The sequence below is a fragment of the Toxorhynchites rutilus genome, chromosome 1 (assembly GCF_029784135.1).
Source record: "Toxorhynchites rutilus septentrionalis strain SRP chromosome 1, ASM2978413v1, whole genome shotgun sequence".
In the NCBI taxonomy this organism is placed as follows: Eukaryota; Metazoa; Arthropoda; class Insecta; order Diptera; family Culicidae; genus Toxorhynchites; species Toxorhynchites rutilus.
The window spans coordinates 137,646,089-137,664,243 of NC_073744.1; the positions used below are offsets into that span (position 1 = coordinate 137,646,089).

Below are 18,155 nucleotides of genomic sequence, written 5' to 3' on the forward strand. Positions count from 1 at the left end.
CAAGGATCAGTGTTGGGTCCAATTTTGACGTAGAACTACGTCTTTCATTAAAGGTGTCAAATCAGAAAACAGGTCACGTTTTTATGAAATAAAGTTAACGTTAATAACTATTTTTGCCGCTAACGTATTTTGGCGATTTACATACTAAACGAATCGGAAATTCCGTAAGATTTGTTTAATATGCCATACATTAGAATCCCCTGGTTAGTAAATGGTTAAAATTCATGAAAACTTTAAGTGTTTCTATTTTCCCATACATTTGTTCTGTCCATTTGAGTGCTTTCCCGAACAGAGCTATCAATAACGAGCAACTTATCGACGACCAACGGAGGAGAAATCGTAGGATTTAAAGTCTCCGTGAACAAAGGAAAAGAAGAAGAATGAAGGGGAATACTTGCCTAGAGTATAAACAGTGGATCTCGCTGAGGCAAACTTTCATCCGGCATCGGACTGTTGAGTAATCCAGTTAACTTTGCTTTCGCTGCGCTTCGATATAAGATTGGACCCCTCCAGTGGTAATCCAACTTGGAAATCGTCGTTTGATTTTTCTGTTCGTTTTTCGCGTTATTCGTATCGTGTGTTTTTCTTTCCGCGTCATAAATTGGACGCTTCGTGTAGTGTGCGATGAGCAAGAAGAAGAGGAAGGCAGGCTCGAGCCCTGCAAAAAACGAACGCATTGCCAGGGGCAATAAAATTACGAGGTAAGCGTCATCTAATGATGCACGCGGTGTTGGTGCAGTGAAAAGCGCTCGCACTGAACCGAGCCTTCGCGAATGTGACACCGCACCGAACAACAGCGAAGTACGTGATTTCGGCGCGTCGGTCGAAAATGTGAACGCTCAGGCAGCAACCAAAATCAAGCTCCCCCCGCTGGTGTTGGAGGCGGTCACTCTTGACAAACTCATCAGCGAATTCGCATCGATGGGTGTTACAGCATAGTACAAGCTGTGTGGCATAATTCAGTCTTTTTCCAAGCAGTTAACATTGTTTATTTTCCGTCTTCATAAGGACTTCGTTGGTGCCTTTGAGAATACATCAATGCATTAAACTGACGTTATGGCGAAGCAGACGTTAAGGTTGTGCACCAAAAAATTATTTAGGAATACCAAGCATCTTGAATGTCTTACTGGAATGTTATAAGTTATTTGGGTTCGCGTGCCAGTCGCAAAACTGCCTTCAACTAGGATTGCATTTGCGCTAATATTGATCATAATGAAGCATTGCTACTGTTTTCGAGGTTGTTATTAACAGAAAGAGTTTATTTCTCTTGTTTAGTCATCAAGAAAGTAAATGTTGTGGAATTTTGTATGTGATTAGTTTTTGCTTGCCAGTAGCAAAACCTCCTCCACTAAGGGTGACAGCTGCGCTTCTCTCGAGCATGAGAAAGTAATGCAACTCTTTTCGAGGCCAGTAATATTAACAGAAGCGTTTCTTTTGAGAATAGCGCAAAATGATGAGAAATGTTTATATTGCTAGTAGTTTCAAGCCACCAATGTATGGCTCTGTATGCATGCTACGGTGAACGCTTGTTTGGCGCTTGGTTTACGCTTAGTTTGTACGAACGATATCTAGATGTGCGATTCCTTTGATGCAATACTAAATAACATGTAGCATGATATTTGATACTTGCAAGTGTTGTCATTGATTTTGTTTACATGCGGTGCCAAAGATATATTGATGTAGTTATGAGATATGGAACAATGGTGCTGCTGCAACATGTATATAATCGAATGTAGCCGTGTCTTTGTCAATTTCGAAAAAGACCACCGGAATAGCCTTCGAGGTAAATTTTCAATGCATTGACATGAAATAAATTGCGACATACGATTGTTTTGCGAGGGCAAGAATGAATCATCAATCAATTATCGTCAACTGATTCTACAATGAAAAAATCATTTCAGAGATTGTTCTACTAAGCAGTTGTTTCTAAAATTTCACAGCATTATATAATAATATCCGAAGGTATAAACAAGCGACTTATATAAAATAACAGCGTAGTTCTACGTCAACAATGCGGTCGTATCTTGGACACAACCTCCTATAATTTTTATTTTCTCTATTAATCAATGATCTTCCCTCAGTGCTACAAACCTGCAGAATTTACATGTTTGCAGATGATGTTCAATTATATCATTGCTCAATTGATGCATCTGTCGACGAAATGATTTGTTCAATCAACAATGATTTGAGAAATGTTTCACTATGGTCATTAACCCTCTACAGCCCAAGCCCGCCTATAGACGGGCTTCGCGGATTCTCTTTTCAAATTATTCAGACATTATTTTCAATATTCACCCCCACTAGAACGTCTTTAGAATATTTTCATCTATCACACATACACATTGTTTTTAGGAGTATTTCATGTTGATAGTCGGAAATTCAAGATAAAAGTGGAGTAGGTTTTTTAGATAAATGAAAAACTTGGTCGGTAGAGGGGGGTCAGGAATCTTCTTCCAATAAATTCATCCAAAACGAAAGCCATGTTCATTTCCAGACGGCATTTACGTATTGAATTACCAAGCCTAGCAATTAATAATGATATCATTGAATATTGTCATAAAGTTTCAAATCTCGGTATAATTTTTCAGCGTGATCTAGAGTGGGATTCCCAAGTTAACTCCCAATGCGCGAAAATCTATGCCGGACTGAGACATTTGAGGCTTACGGCTTGTATGTTATCCATTTCAACAAAAGTGAAGCTTTTCAGTTCACTTTTGAGGCCACACTTTTTTTTACGGACTAGAGTTAATTTTGAATGCTTCTGCTAGTGCTCTAAATCGCTTAAGAGTTGCCTTGAATCATTGCGTGCGTATTTAACTGATCAATATATGACAGTGTAAGTCACTTACAACAGCAGCTTCTGGGCTGTTCATTTTTTGATTTCATTAAAGTTAGAAGTTGTGTTACCTTATTCAAAATTACCCATCAAGATCCAAACTACCTCTCTGAAAAGTTGCAACCATTCAGAAGCTCTCGAGTAAGACACTACATCGTACCGCAACATAACTCCTCTCACTACAGTAGTACCTTCTTCGTTCGTGCAATTACTTTGTGGAATCAGCTTCCAACCAAAATTAAAACTATACAATCAGCTGCAAGATTCTATCGTGAATGTATGGAATGGATAGGCAGAAGGAATTAGGCAGAATGGAACGGACATCTATGATATATTTAGTTGTTTAATTGTTTATATGTATATTTAATTGTAATCAGTTTTTTTTTATTTGAAGTAATGTGGTTAGAACAACATAGACACCGATTGTAGAAATTTACAGGATAAAAAATCTTACTCTACAAGTATAGCAATGAATAAATGAAATGAAAACAATAACTTAAAGAAATGAAATAAGCAGCCCTTATTGCGAATGCAGAATGAAAAAAAACAATAACTTAAAGATAATGATAAGATAGGATAGCACTAATGTCAACCGGCGCCTCTCATTCAGATACTGGTGTGTATCCCGCTCCCGCTGTTCGCGATCTCCCATCTAAATCCCCAAAATCATAAGTCAACTCACGTCTCTATTTCTGTGAGGGAAATCTCTATGTCTGTACGTGCGTCCGTCCGTCACTTTGTCTGCTGATAGCCTCATCATGAGTCACCACCGTCGTGTGTATGTGAAAGTTACTCCTAGCGTCGGTATAAAAGCGATAAAACTGTGATGCTAGAATTTAATTAAGTTTTCCACAGTTCTCCGGAAGCACACGACTGAGTACCATACCCTCTGAGCCCAACATCTGCGGTGAATAGATCCATAAGAACATTTGTGAAAAATGTTGACTAGGTTCTGCGTAATTGTGTTAGCACTTCTCGTAGCGGTTCTGGCGACTGCCGAGGTGTGGTGTCACTTAAAGTTGTTCTGAACCAATAGGTTTACTTTTTTGTTCCATTTTCCAGACACAATCCGCCGATGCCGCAGGCCCAGCTGCAGGGCCGACTTTGGAACAGGTGGTGCAGCAACGTGTCGCCAATACATTGAACGTCCTCAACTTGATAGCAGCCAACTCTGTGGCTCCTCCTGAAGTCAAAGAAGCTGTGCTGGCGAATGCACAACAGGAGCTGGACTCATGTGTGGAACAAGTATCGGTGCATGGAAACCAAGGATATTTCTTCGCGTGCACCGGAATAGTGATAAAGAACGCTGCAAATGCCCTCAATGGGAACGCATCTTCCGGTGCTGCCCCGGCAAAGTGATAATAACTTCTTTATTCTGTACAGGTATTGGACTACTCAAGTAGACAAATCTGGTGATCGACTAATTGAGTGAAATTTAGTGAAATATTAGTTAACAGTTAAATTGTTTTTTGAATATTGTATACATAATTTGTTCGTTCGATAGTAGAGTCTAGATAAAAGTTTATTGAATAAATTTCTGTTAATTTACCTGAATTCTATAATGAAGAGCATAACGTTGCTTCCACCTTTTTATCAAAAGTTAGAGACTTCATTGTGGAAAAGGGTGAAATTGAATGAAGAACATATCGTAGGGCGTTGGAGTTTCAATAATCAATAAGAGGAATGCCTTTTGATTGCCATTTATGATTGTTATCGCCAAGCAAAAGAATTGGGAAATTATGGTCAGTAACATGATCAAGGTGGATCTCAAACTGTCGCAGTTATATCGTTGATCACCCAGTTATTACAATGTAAGCTCCACCCGTTCTCTACTTATTGGAACTCAATAAACCATTCGTAATTTCAAATACACAGTTATATGCGCGTCCGCTTTCTAAGAGAACGAAGGTGGGTTCAATCGTAGGACCCTCTATTGATTGATTGGCCTATTTCAAGGCTAGAGGCGATTGAACTTTGTAGTTTAAATAATCTTTAAGATGAAGGTGGAAGCTAGCCATTGTAGTGATATAGGTAAAACCCACGTGTAAAAATGGGGTTTATTTATATATATATATATATATATATATATATATATATATATATATATATATATATATATATATATATATATATATATATATATATATATATATATATATATATATATATATATATATATATAGGTGCATTTGCATATGAAGTAAAATTCTGATTATACGCGAGCGTAACATGAGCAAATTTATAACACATGCGAATTGGGGTTCTTTTGGTATTAACAAGTTTTTCCGCATAGTAACTCGATGTTAATGATTCCTTAATATTTTCTTTCGTTGGTCGTATTGTTTTCACATATTCACGTTGGACACCCTTCTCTTCGTTGGCCGAAGCATTTTGATTGAATGTAATACTTTTCAGTTTACTGTTTTTGTAAGAATAGGCAGCCGTGGCAGTGTTTCGAGCTTTGCAATACAATTTTCCAGGTGTATTGGGCACCTTACACGATCAACCGGATTGACAATAAGTGTCTTCAATATCGTGACAGCTAGGCTTTCATCATCTGATCTAACCTCAATCAATATTTTTCCACCTTACACGGTCAATATCGCCCTCAACCCGAGACAACGAAAATATCCGCGATGGCTAGTGGCGACATTTGAGTTTGGGATCCAAACTATTCTCTATCAGATTAGAAGGCTAAAAGGCAATTTTCAATTGGTAAAATTTGAATGAAAATATCTACTTGGTATTATTCAATTAGTTGAAGCGCGTAGTCCTAACCTTAACTTAACCTATTTCCCCTGAATTTTCAGATATTCCTACTAAAATGTATTATTATAATATAACGTCAATTTCAGACATAATTTTTGTATGAGATTTTCTCACCACTTGCAGGAAAAAAGTAATTTGCATTCACATAGAATACTAATTTGATTCGTAAAAGTTAATTTTCATTCATAATTTACACTTTAGAATTCGGTTTTTCTTCTCAAAAATACATCATAATACTCGTTTCACAAATACAGACTGTTCCTTTCAGTTTCAGAGATGCCAGATTATTTTAGTTTGCGAAAATATATGCAGGTTATTTTATCTGCAAGCAAATGTTTTTATTTCATAAATGAGACTATGACAGTAGAACCCCGATTATCCGCGAACGGGTGATCCGCCCTGCGGATTATTCGTGACTGCGAGTTCCATAGTAAATCAATAGGTCTTTCCGGAATTTGTTAGTGAGTGGTAGGCCCATGCTCTTTTGTTGTGGTCATGGCTTTTACATTATTTAGCCACTGGTATACAAATATACAAAGTTCGTAACGAAACGGCAGACGAGTTGACCGAAACCCTGATCAAATATTTCAAAATTTTCAGATTTCCAAAAACAATTACGTGTGATCAAGCCACATCCTTTCGAAGCGCTAAATTTAAAGACTTTCTCAAAAAACACAATATAGCCCTACATTTTGCAAGTAATAGTAACAGCAACGGTACTATAGAGCGGTTCCACAATACTCTCCTGGAGATGTATTTGGCAAACCGCGAAAAGGTGGAAAACCTTACTTTATACGAAGGTCTTTCACTGGTAACCGCACTGTATAACGAGACAAAGCACTCTGCTACATAATTAACCCCGAAATCAATCGTCTTCGGAAATTCCACTTCACTAGACTCAAACGACATTAATAACCACAAAATGAAAATGATACAGACAGCTAGCGATAACATTGCCCGGGAGGCAACACTCCACAACTCAAAAATAAATTTAGAAGACAACCAGAAGTACGAAACAATTAGCCAAAAACATGTCCTCGTTAAGAGTAAGGCGAAACCAACACCCTACACCCAACGATACCGACAAATAGAAATGAAAGAACAAACAGACAAAACTGTGACGGACGAACACGGTATCAAGACACATAAACTGGACATGAAAAGACATACATAGAACTATACGAATAATACTGTATACTAACAAGACACTCCCTACTACCTCTATTTGCAGACTATGCCTATTAATAACGATTGTCATGGCGGACATACACGTTCACGAACTAAACCGCAACCCAATAGCAGTTATTCCTTTAGGACAGGCCAGGATTAGTAATAATTACGTCAGAATTCTGCACAAAATTGACATAAAAATTATAGAAACCACAATAGATTTTCTGAATGAAGCCGCCACGAAGAAGATTGTAAATAATAAATTATTAGGTCCATTAATAAAAGCCAAACAATACAAACTAATGAGCACATATAAAAAATTAAAACACTCAGGGAACAAGAGATTCGAAAGATGGAATAGCCTAGACACTGCATGGAAATATATTTCAGGAAGCCCAGATGCAGACGATTTGAAGATAATTAACAGCACTACAAATTCACTCATTCTACAAAACGATAAACAGATAAGAATAAATAAACAATTTGAAGACAGAATAGTAAATTTAACTAAATCAATATCAGTATTAGCTTCCAATAACGATATGATTAGGAACGAATCGCTAGACGGATTCGATTCAGTAAACCTATTATTCAATATAGATGAATTAATCAATCAACTAGAAGCAATCGAGGAGGCGATCACCTTAGCTAGATTCAGCATCCCAAGCAGCCGACTCGTCACACATGAAGAACTACAAGCAACTCAACAATTCATAATCAACAACGGTCTAAGATTGGACTCGCTCGACAACGTTTTGAACATAGCCAGTGCATATGTTATGCATAGCAAAGAATCCATTGTTTATGCCCTCAAAATTCCTCGAATCAAAGATGTCAACTATGAATTAACATACTTAGAGCCAATAGTTAATAACGGTTCAAGGATATATCTACACTACAATTATATTCTAACCGGACCACAAATATACTATGTAAAGACGGATTGTCCTAAATTACGAAATATCTACATTTGTAACAACCCGCTATTAGAAACCATCGAAGAATGTACCCAGAAACTACTAACTGGAGATTCAGCAGACTGCCTCATGGAAAAAGCATACGGCAACAATATTATCAAGAAGGTTGATGACTTCAACATCGTTGTAAGCAACGCGAATGTGACGATATCATCAAACTGTTTGAAACATCAGAAACAACTCATTGGATCATTCCTAATACAACTATCGAACTGTTCCATAAACATAAACGGAGAGGAGTTTTCCAACAAAGACACCAATATACCCGCCAGATCATTTATACCAACGATCGGGTTAAAGGTAAATGCAACAAAAACAATAGATCGTAACCCGCTAGAATACTTACAGACTTACCATATCGATCACCGAGAGCACATCAAAACGCTCAACCTGACTACAACAAGCATCCAAGGTACGCTGGGAATACTAAAATGGCTATGGCTCGGATCATTCTCGATAACAACACCATTTGTAACCGGAATTATTCTCGTTTGGGCTATGCGTAAACTGGCATCATCCTGCAGCAAAGGAAAGATTATCATAACAAGAAGGAAAGACCAAGAAGAAGAAAACGAAGTAACGGAAGTACGGGCGGCAGTTCCATCTATAAGACAACCAAGGTTGATTCCTCAGCAGTAATAATCGGAAAGTCGAGGACGACTTTCAAGTAGACGGGGAGCCGTTAGGAAATCATTACCTTCACCAGCGACCAATCGGAGCACATGGCGTGCAAGCCATGTGCAGCAATAGGAATGTGCTAAACAAGCACAAATAACGTTATAAAAGAGCCACGACAACGTGGCTCGGTCTCTTTTTCATTTGTATCGCGTAGAGCTATGTTTGTGTCCTAATAAATTTATCTTTTAAAAAAGTGACATTCTCTAAATCCGAACCTAACTCATCATAAAAACTATGTTCTATCAATACAGAAATCAATCAACTATCCATCTATAAGGTCGTGTACACCAGTGGCTAAATAATGTAAAAACCATGACCACAACAAAAGAGCATGGGCCTACCACTCACTAACAAATTCCGGAAAGGCCTATTGATTTACTATGGAACTCACAGTCACGAATAATCCGCAGGGCGAATCACCCGCTCGCGGATAATCGGGGTTCTACTGTCATAGTCTCATTTATGGAATAAAAACATTTGCTTGCAGATAAAATAACTTGCATATATTATATTTTCGCAAACTAAAATAATCTGGCATCTCTGAAACTGAAAGGAACAGTCTGTATTTGTGAAACGAGTATTATGATGTATTTTTGAGAAGAAAAAACGAATTCTAAACAAAAATGTTTTTAATTCAAATAGAATGCTAATTTGATATAGAAAAGCTAATTTTCATTCATAATTTTAATTTTGAAAACGTTCATTCCGACTGAAAATCAGCTATTCGTTGACGCTCCCCTAAACTAGTAAACGAAGCACAATGCCGCCAACGCGGATCGCTGTTTTGAAGAAAACAAATACTTTTGATGTTTGAGATGCTGGCACCAAAAACATGGCGAGTGTCATACAGCTGCAATTTTCTTACCCAATGTTTAAGTTTGCTAGTTTGCTAAAACTTACATTATAGACCCATTAAACGTAAAAATAATAATTTTATTGATTTTTTATTCAATTGATTTTCATGACATGAAACGCTATGACTCAGGAATAACAGTTTATTGAGTGGTTTTTATAGCTGTTTCGATGACGTTGTCTGACATCGGTGTCGAAAAAATAACGATGCTTTCACCAATGCAAACAAAACCGTTGCCGAAGATTGAAAAATGAAAATTTAACTTTCAAAGCACTAGCTCGAGTTTTCCGACGTTTTTCACTATAGAGTGCGGCAACAGATGAAAATTTAATATCTTGTGAGTAATCGATTAGTGTGTGGTTGATATTACTTTATGGGAAGTGTGTGAAAACGATCATTTTCTTCACACTATTTCGCAAAATTATTGATTTTCGGGCGATGAGTGAGGGAGGGAGATGAAAGAAATGAGCGCCATTGTGGCAGCCATTTGTGGCTAGCTTCCACCTTCACCTTCAAAAATCAATGGAAGAATCAAATACCAGTCTAGCTCCAGCTCGCAAACACATGATATCCCACAACAGTTTTGCTTGATAAAAAGTACAAAAGCAAAACCATTTCCGGGTGTCGATGGTGTTGTGAATAGAATACATCGCAGACAGCGGTGCATTTTTGTTCGGTAGAGACACCGTCTCGATTTTCTTTTGACGTGGAACTACTGGTAACCAGTAATGGAACTACTGGTAACCGGAATTTAAATTAAAACATAAACACTGAACATGCAGGAGAAAATGCAAGATTTCGAATGCTTATAACTCGAACATTTTGTACTGGATCGGAAAGGTGTTTGCATCAATTGATAGGGAATATTTCTACGCATCTATCGAAATTAATAGAATGTTATTTTTCATTAGATAAATAATTGAAAAACTGTAAAATGTTAAGCGTTATCTAAACACCCTAACTGCCCCCCTTTGATTGGTCCGCTTTACGGTTTCCCTAACACAGACTTCAAAACCAAGCAGCGTTGGAGAAATCGACATTGCAAATACATGAAGTAGGGGGAGCTTTTGTTCCCAACGAAATGTGTTTCCCTAACACAGACTTCAAATCCAAGGAGCGTGGGGAAGTTGGCATTGCAAATGCATGCAAGTCGAGGGCATTTTTGTTCCGACCAAAAAAAAAAGGTTTCCTCAACACAGGCTTCAGAACCAAGGTGTCTAGGGAAATTGGGATTGCAAATTCATGCAGGTCGGGAGTATTTTTGTTCCGACTGACTTCTAAGCCAAGGTGTCTGAGGAAATCGGCATTGCAAGTACATGCAAACTGCGAATACTTTTGTACTCGCTTGCCTTTGTGCAGACTATAATGCGTTTCCCTAACACGGTCTCACAACGCATATTGAATTCAATTGAATTCGGAAATTGTTTCATTCAATCAAAAATTTAATCAATACAAACAAATGATTACCAAGCTAAGATAGTCCCACGTCAACCTTGCGGTTATATCATAGATATAACCCACCCATTTTCTTCTGGTGGAGGTTGCTTTTGTATATTTGCATCAGACGCACATACTGTGTGCGTACATTGACCATAAGAGAACGAATTGCGACACATGGTCGGCGTTTATGAGGGAAACGATTTGAACATCCCGAGTAAACATAATTCAAAACAGCCAAGCGATACTGTGATCTTCTTCTCCCCCATACTAGCGTTTGTGTGAGAATAAGGTAATGAGAATAAAGTGCGCTACACATACAGCGTCACCGTCCCGTCAACTATTGTTTTGGACTTATTTTGCCGACGTCAAAGTAGCCGGTGATGGTGTTTGTGAATGCTGCCATACGATTTGCATGGGGGAATATTTGACATTTCATTCCTTTACGTTGACTTCACGGTGACGGGACGTTGTATGTGTAGCGCGCTTAATTCGGTCTGTACCCGCGTTGACGACATTGAGCTTCGTTTACTAATTTAGGGGAGCGTAAAAACAAATTGATTTTCAGGCGAAATGAACACGTTTTTAAAATTAAAATCATGAATGAAAATTATCTCTTCCGTATTAAATTAGTATTTTATTTAAATGAAAAACGCTTTTTTTTGCAGGTTGTGAAAAAATCTCATGCGAAAATTGTTTTTAAGACAACTTTATATTATAACGAAAAGTTTCAATTAAAGTCACTTTCAAAGTTTCATAGACAAATGGTTAAATAAAAGTCAGAAATTCGTGTTTCAAGTAATTCAATTACATGATGTAAATATTTTCATTCAAATTTCAACATTTGAAAACAGTGTCATCTAATTTTATAGAGCTTACATTAACGAGTTTTGGACCCAAATTATGGCCCCCAATTGAAAATCGCCACCAGAGGTCGACACTGATCCACTGTTATCGCGAATAAAAGGTTTTGCATGTTGCCTTTGTTCTATAATTCGTTGGTATAATAGAACAGTTGGTTGTACAGAGTAGTTGTGTACGCGTTAAGTTTCACATTTTCACATTTTAAATCAGTTATTCTAATCAGTGTCCGAAAAACTCGATCAGTTGAGCGCGAATAGGCAGTTAGCGTATTGTTTACGCGAGAACAAGAATGAACCATCTATCAACCATGTTCAACTGACTGCTTCTACAAATCCGCGCGAATGACCAATCTAATTGATATAATATCCGAAGTGACAATCAAGCGAATTGAATAAAATAATTGTATAGTCCCACGACAACAATGCGGCCGTGTATTGGACATAACTTCTTATAGTTATAAACAGTAAACATTTGAAAAGGAACAATTATTGTAGGTAATGTTTAGTAAGAGGGTCTGTTCTCACTGCTCCGTACTGTGTCCGATGCCCATAGAAATACAAAGAGTAAAAGAATAAGAGGAAAGAGAACGAAAGAAAATAAGGAAACAAGAAAAAAAGAAAGAAGTGAGATGATGATGATGAAGTAGAAGAAGAAAAAAAAATGGGAACTGGATTCTTACTTTTCTGTTTGCCTTTTTTTCGACCATGTGTGAACAACAGGGTTGGGTGAGTATCGTGAGTACATTATGTAGAAGTTTATTTACAAATAGTGTTGACAACCCTCTAGAATTTACCAATCAGCAACTGGTTCGAGTTTGACAGAAAACTGGTCCAGAATCGATCCCTTTATTGTCTGGTCTCGTCTCAGGTTTGAATCTAAGGCGAAATTTGACAACTGGCTTTTTTCTCGACGCAAAGCCGGGAGAATACGGAGGGTGTGGATGAAGTAGATAAGCTCAAACTTCAGGTTTTTCAGAGCTTCTACAGTTGCACGGGTAGTTCGTCAAAGCAATAAATCAACCTTGTACAGAATTTATTGGAGTTTCCAAAACTGCCTTTTGATTCCCGAAGCGATCATTATTCATTGAATTATTTATTGTCAAAGGCCTAGAAATAATCTTTCTTTCAAACAAAAATATCTCTGTAATTGAAAGATCCACTGTCTACTCATCAAACATTAAATCCTATAACCAGCGTATACACAGCAGCATATTCCTCATTTTTTGGATGGTATGATATGGCCCAAATAGCATATGCAGTAAGTTACCCCTAATTCGACATACCGAGGCATCGCTCAGTGTCGCATTAGAGGCGATTGTGACCTGTAATTGGACATTCACGATGTGTGTCGACGTCTGTTAGCGATTTTCAATCTGACACCATAATAGGGGTTGAAAAAAGGCGCTCGTCACTGATTATCCCGCGGACGCCCATGGGTACACAATACGTATATACAATTTACTACAGGCATAGAAAAAAACAATGGCGGAAAATGTTCGTGAGGTAATAATTATTTTTATAACCTCACGAATCGCCATTTGTATAAGCAGTGAACATTCGCTAACTGGGCGAAAAGGGAAGACCAGTTATCGACATTCGCGTTTTTACTGGTCCGGCATGTAAAAAGTCAAATAAAATCGAGGGGAACTTCAATGAATTGTTTGATTCGCGTTGACCATGAAATTTGATAAACAAAAGGATTCCAATGGAAGTCTTGCATTGATTGCGACAACAGGTATGAAATATAATTTGAGGAAATTAGTTTTCTGTAATTTAATCAATGTTTTTGTCATGCGAAAATAATGTCAATTTTTATAACATTTCAAACTGCATTCGAATGCCCCTCACAGCAAATCTTCCAATTGAATATGGTGTCGATTGTTTACGAAATTTTGCTTTTTAAGCTGGTCAATGGACCAGTGATATGTAAGAAGTGGGTTGAATTTAGGTATATAATGTAGGATATAATAACTACCTTCATTTGAAAGACTGGCCATTTAAACTTTAGTGTTGTGTTCAGGCGCGAAACATTCAAAAAACAAAAAATCCAGTGTTTCATACTCTCACTCCTAATTTTCACACTAATAATATTTGTTTTATATCGAGTACCGTTACCTATTGTCAATAGAAACGCCGTATACATCCGTGAAAAAGTTTACCAGACATTGAAATTCGTTTGGAAAAAATGTAAACTATTTTATTGTTGAATGAAGTATTTAACACGATTTCTTTCAGTGGTGACTGAGAGCAGACAAACGACTGCAAAGGGTTAAAGCACATTTTTTCAAATAAGTATTAACATCCACATAGCTTTCGAAAATTGTAAGTGAAAATATCCCATTACATCTCATTTTTCCACTATGCATTGATCGTGGACATTGGTTTGGATAGATGAAACACTCAACAAGCCCTTCCCCTATTCATCGCAAAATGAATTACATTTATTATTTATTTCTCTCAAGGTAGAAAACAACTGCTTAAAATTACTTTATTTATAATTTCCAGTTTAGTGTGTACGACATTCAATAGGATATACTCACGGCAGTGGAACTTCATACAAATCACTCGTCGAAAAGTGTCTCCTTTTTCACCGCTTGTTTACATCGACGAATATATTTTTGACGTAGGACTACGTCTTTCATTTCTATACCGGGGTGTAAAATCAAAGTTTCGAAAACGAAAGCGTTACGCCGGAGACCGAGATTTTGAGCGTGAATAGCTCCTAAACAACTGAACGAAATGGTATGATAAACACTTCATTCGAAAGATAAAATGTCTACGCGTTCTATACTTGTTACTTTTTGATCCGAAAACTTGTTTCAATAGTCTTAAAATTGCTTTCAAAACAGGCTATTGAAATCACCAATCGGTATATAAGCGAGCGCCGCTCGGAAATCCACTCAGTTCTAATTGAACAGCGATTGGAGCATGTTGTCGCTGTTGTGGTGAAGCTCTTCGTTTATCATGAAAGCGCGGATGAACAGTGTCACCAAGAGCCTGTTTGGTCACCTTAGGCCAGAAGGGAATCCATCAGGAGGAGAGTGATGCCACATACGGTTCCCCGGGAAGACATCGCTACACACACATACACGCGCGGAATTCTTTCCGTTTGGATGCCATTCAGCATCGAGAAAATTCCGGAAAGATCTAATCGTTACTGAAAATAATCTGCCAGTTCCTCTGGGAATTTAAAAATACATTCATGTGAAAGAGTTTATTTCAATGTTTTCTATCCATGTAACACTGTGACCAAATATTTTTCAATCAAGTACTATTAACAGGGGGTTATCGAGTTAGTATTAACCACTGGTGGGCTTCCAGTATCGAGGAAAATGTGGAAATATCTAATCGTTACTGAAAATAATCTGCCAGTTCCTCTGGGACTTTAAAAATACATTCATGTGAAAGAGTTTATTTGAATGTTTTCTATCCATGTAACACTGTGACCAAATACATTTGGTTTTGTGATTTTTCAATCAATCGCAATTAACAGGATAGCTTCTGAAGATTATTCTTCCCCATCAGTAGGATATTTCCGTATCCAATATTGTATGCGCCCGCAATCGATTATTGCTCAGTCGCCGAAAGTTCCGAGCTCAGAGTTCATTCCCCTCTAGTTTGCCTTCCAAATTGCCATCGTAAACCACACCTTCTCTCGATTCAATCACACACAAAAAGCATACTTAAGCGATATTCTGGTGGTGAGACACATTCATTTTTCGTGAGGACATCGACAAGACAACATCGTTGCCTAACGTGCTGGAGGAGGTGGACGGCGAAGGATCGACACATACACGCGCAGAATTCTATTCGTTTGGATGTCATTCAGCATCGAGAAAGTTCCGGAAAGATCTAATCATTGCTGGAAATTAATCTGCCAGTTCCTCTGGGAATTTAAAAATACATTCATGTGAAAGAGTTTATTTGAATGTTTTCTATCCATGTAACACTGTGACCAAATATTTTTCAATCAAGTACTATTAACAGGTGGTTATCGAGTTAGTATTAACCACTGGTGGGCTTCCAGTATCGAGGAAAATGTGGAAATATCTAATCGTTGCTGGAAAATAATCTGCCAGTTCCCCTTGGAATTGAAAATTACATTCAAGCGAAAGAGTTTATTTTAATGTTTTCTATCCATAAAATATCCATATAATACATTTGGGTTTGTGATTTGTCAATCAAGTACAGTTAGCAGGTTAGCTTCTGAAGATTATTTTTCAGAACAAGGTTTTTCGTATCCTATATTGGATGCATAAAACCTTGTGCCTCCAACGTAACACTCTCGTTTTCGAAGTCCCTCAAATATTCATTTATTCATTCATTCAGAATGGATTTAGATTCAACTTCAAACAAATGATCTCTAAATCAACGATAGTCCTACGTCACCCTTGCGGTTATACCATAGATATAACCCACTTCCTTTTTTTTCCACTATGTTTCGTTGGAGAGTGTATGTATACTGACAGAATTCTACTACGAGGTGAATGGATGAAAAGTGGGAATGTTTATGTTTATATATGATTTATCGTACGATTTAATTGAAAGCATAAAAGATGTCAACAAAACTGGAGTTAAGCATCTTTTTGAATTTGAACAAATATTGATAAGAGAGTCCCAGCAATTCTTTATGTTTATTGCGTGATTTGGTTACTGTATAAGTTGTTTGAAACGAAGGTTTAGTGTATTGATTTTATTTTGAGGATTATATTCACAAACATACAAGTATAATTAATATAAATTGCATGTATATGATGCGCCTGCCAGCCCATACATGCAAACGTAGAAGCGATATACATATTTTTTTACGAACAGATTTAAACGATTTGCATACCAATCAAATTGGAAATTTTCTAAGATTTTTTTTGTTTGATATTCTATACATTACAATCCCATAGTCTGTATATGGTTTAAATTGATGAAAATTTGAAGCATTCCCTTTTTTCCATACATTTGTTCTGTCCATTTGTGTACTTTCCCGAACAGAGCTGTCAATAACGGGTATCTTATGCAGCCGCTAGAACAGAAACAACGAAGGGGGATAGCGGGAAGAGAAAATTTGCGAAGTAAACTTCACCCTTGCATAGCAAGTGAGCTGTCGCTAGCGTATAAGTATTGCATCTCCTCTGAGGAAAATTCTCAGAATCTTTCTGTGCCCGAAACAACAAAGGTCGCTTATTCTGCACGTTTTGTGTTTAAAGTTTCCCCTCGAGCTGTGAACGCTAGCGAATATTTCACTTGAAGTGCATCTGGCATTGCAATTAACACAACCATCCGAGTCATGGCAAAGAAGGCGAAAAAAGAAAAGAACGCAAATGATTATGGGTCGCTTCTAAACATGTTTGGTGTTTGGTTTTTTGTGTGTTGCTTGTTTTCGTTGCGCGAAACATAGAAACTTAGAAAAACTTTGTTGACGGTTTTGAACGAGAATCGAGAAACTGTCATTCTCGCGATATTTCATTTTTAGAACTGTAACTGTGTGCATCTGTTGGACGCGTGTCTGATGCTTGTTGAATGACGATGCACTTCTTTTTCTTTCGAATTATAGACACTTGAAACTAAGACAGTTCATTCGTCTTTGATGGCGATGCACGGAAGATGCCTCTCGTTAATATTCAGTGCAATGCGTGCATTGATATAAAGAAACAAATTGCGACATATGACCAATTAGTGTATTGTTCTCGCAAAGGCAAAAAATGATCGTTGCTTCTCGAAATGATTCTACAAAACTACGCAAGCCATTAAACCTTCTCAGGGTCCCGGAATTTTTTACTAAAGAGTTATTTATTAAATTTCGACGTATTCGCAAATAATATTCGAAATGATAAACCATCAAATTTCAAAAGAAAAAAGATTGCGTAGTCCTACGTTCTAAGCGGTCGTGTCTCGGATACAACCCCTCGAATTTTTTACGATTTAATGCTTGCTGGGCAGGCCCGAAGGCAGTTTTAAATTGTTAAAATATGAATGAAATTTTTTACTTCATTGATTACTGAAATTACTTGAAACATGTAGTACTGAATATTAATTAACCATTTATATATAAATTTTGCGATATTTCCACTAAAGCACAATAAACAATCAGAAATAACGTATCCGATTGTAACTCTTTCGTATCATATGTAAGAGCTTCAATTGCCCTAAAATCATATTTCAGATAGCCGTACGAGATCCCATCGGAGTAATTTTATAACCGTCGCCACCACTCGTATCAAACATTTATATCCCTAAAAGTCAATTAATTCCTATTTGTACAAACATAAATGTTTATAAAAGTTCTATATACATACAAAAATGGTGATTCCCCGGGCCGAACATTTTACTTTAATATTTTCCGCCATTTTTTTATAGCAGTGATGAACGTATGACAACAGACTTATTATGTTATTAGGTATTGCCTAATAATTGTACAGTAAGTAACCTCTAATTCGACATTAAGTTAATTGGACGGACCTGTAATGCGACACAAATAATTGGACATTTTCATCTCTAATTGGATATTTTGTAAACATCGAGTTTGATACCCAAAGTATGGCCCCAGATTGAAAGTAGCCACCAGATGTAGACATTGT

General features: G+C 37.2%; 1 protein-coding gene across 1 annotated transcript; it reads left to right on the forward strand.

Moving 5' to 3' along the window:
• The first annotated feature begins 3,681 nt into the window (after positions 1 to 3,681).
• On the forward strand, positions 3,682 to 4,480 carry LOC129762896 (uncharacterized). Its single transcript, XM_055761495.1, has 2 exons — positions 3,682 to 3,837; positions 3,899 to 4,480. The coding sequence occupies exons 1-2, from the start codon at positions 3,775 to 3,777 to the stop codon at positions 4,193 to 4,195; spliced, it is 360 nt and encodes a 119-aa protein (XP_055617470.1). The 5' UTR covers positions 3,682 to 3,774; the 3' UTR covers positions 4,196 to 4,480.
• Positions 4,481 to 18,155: the final 13,675 nt, after the last annotated feature.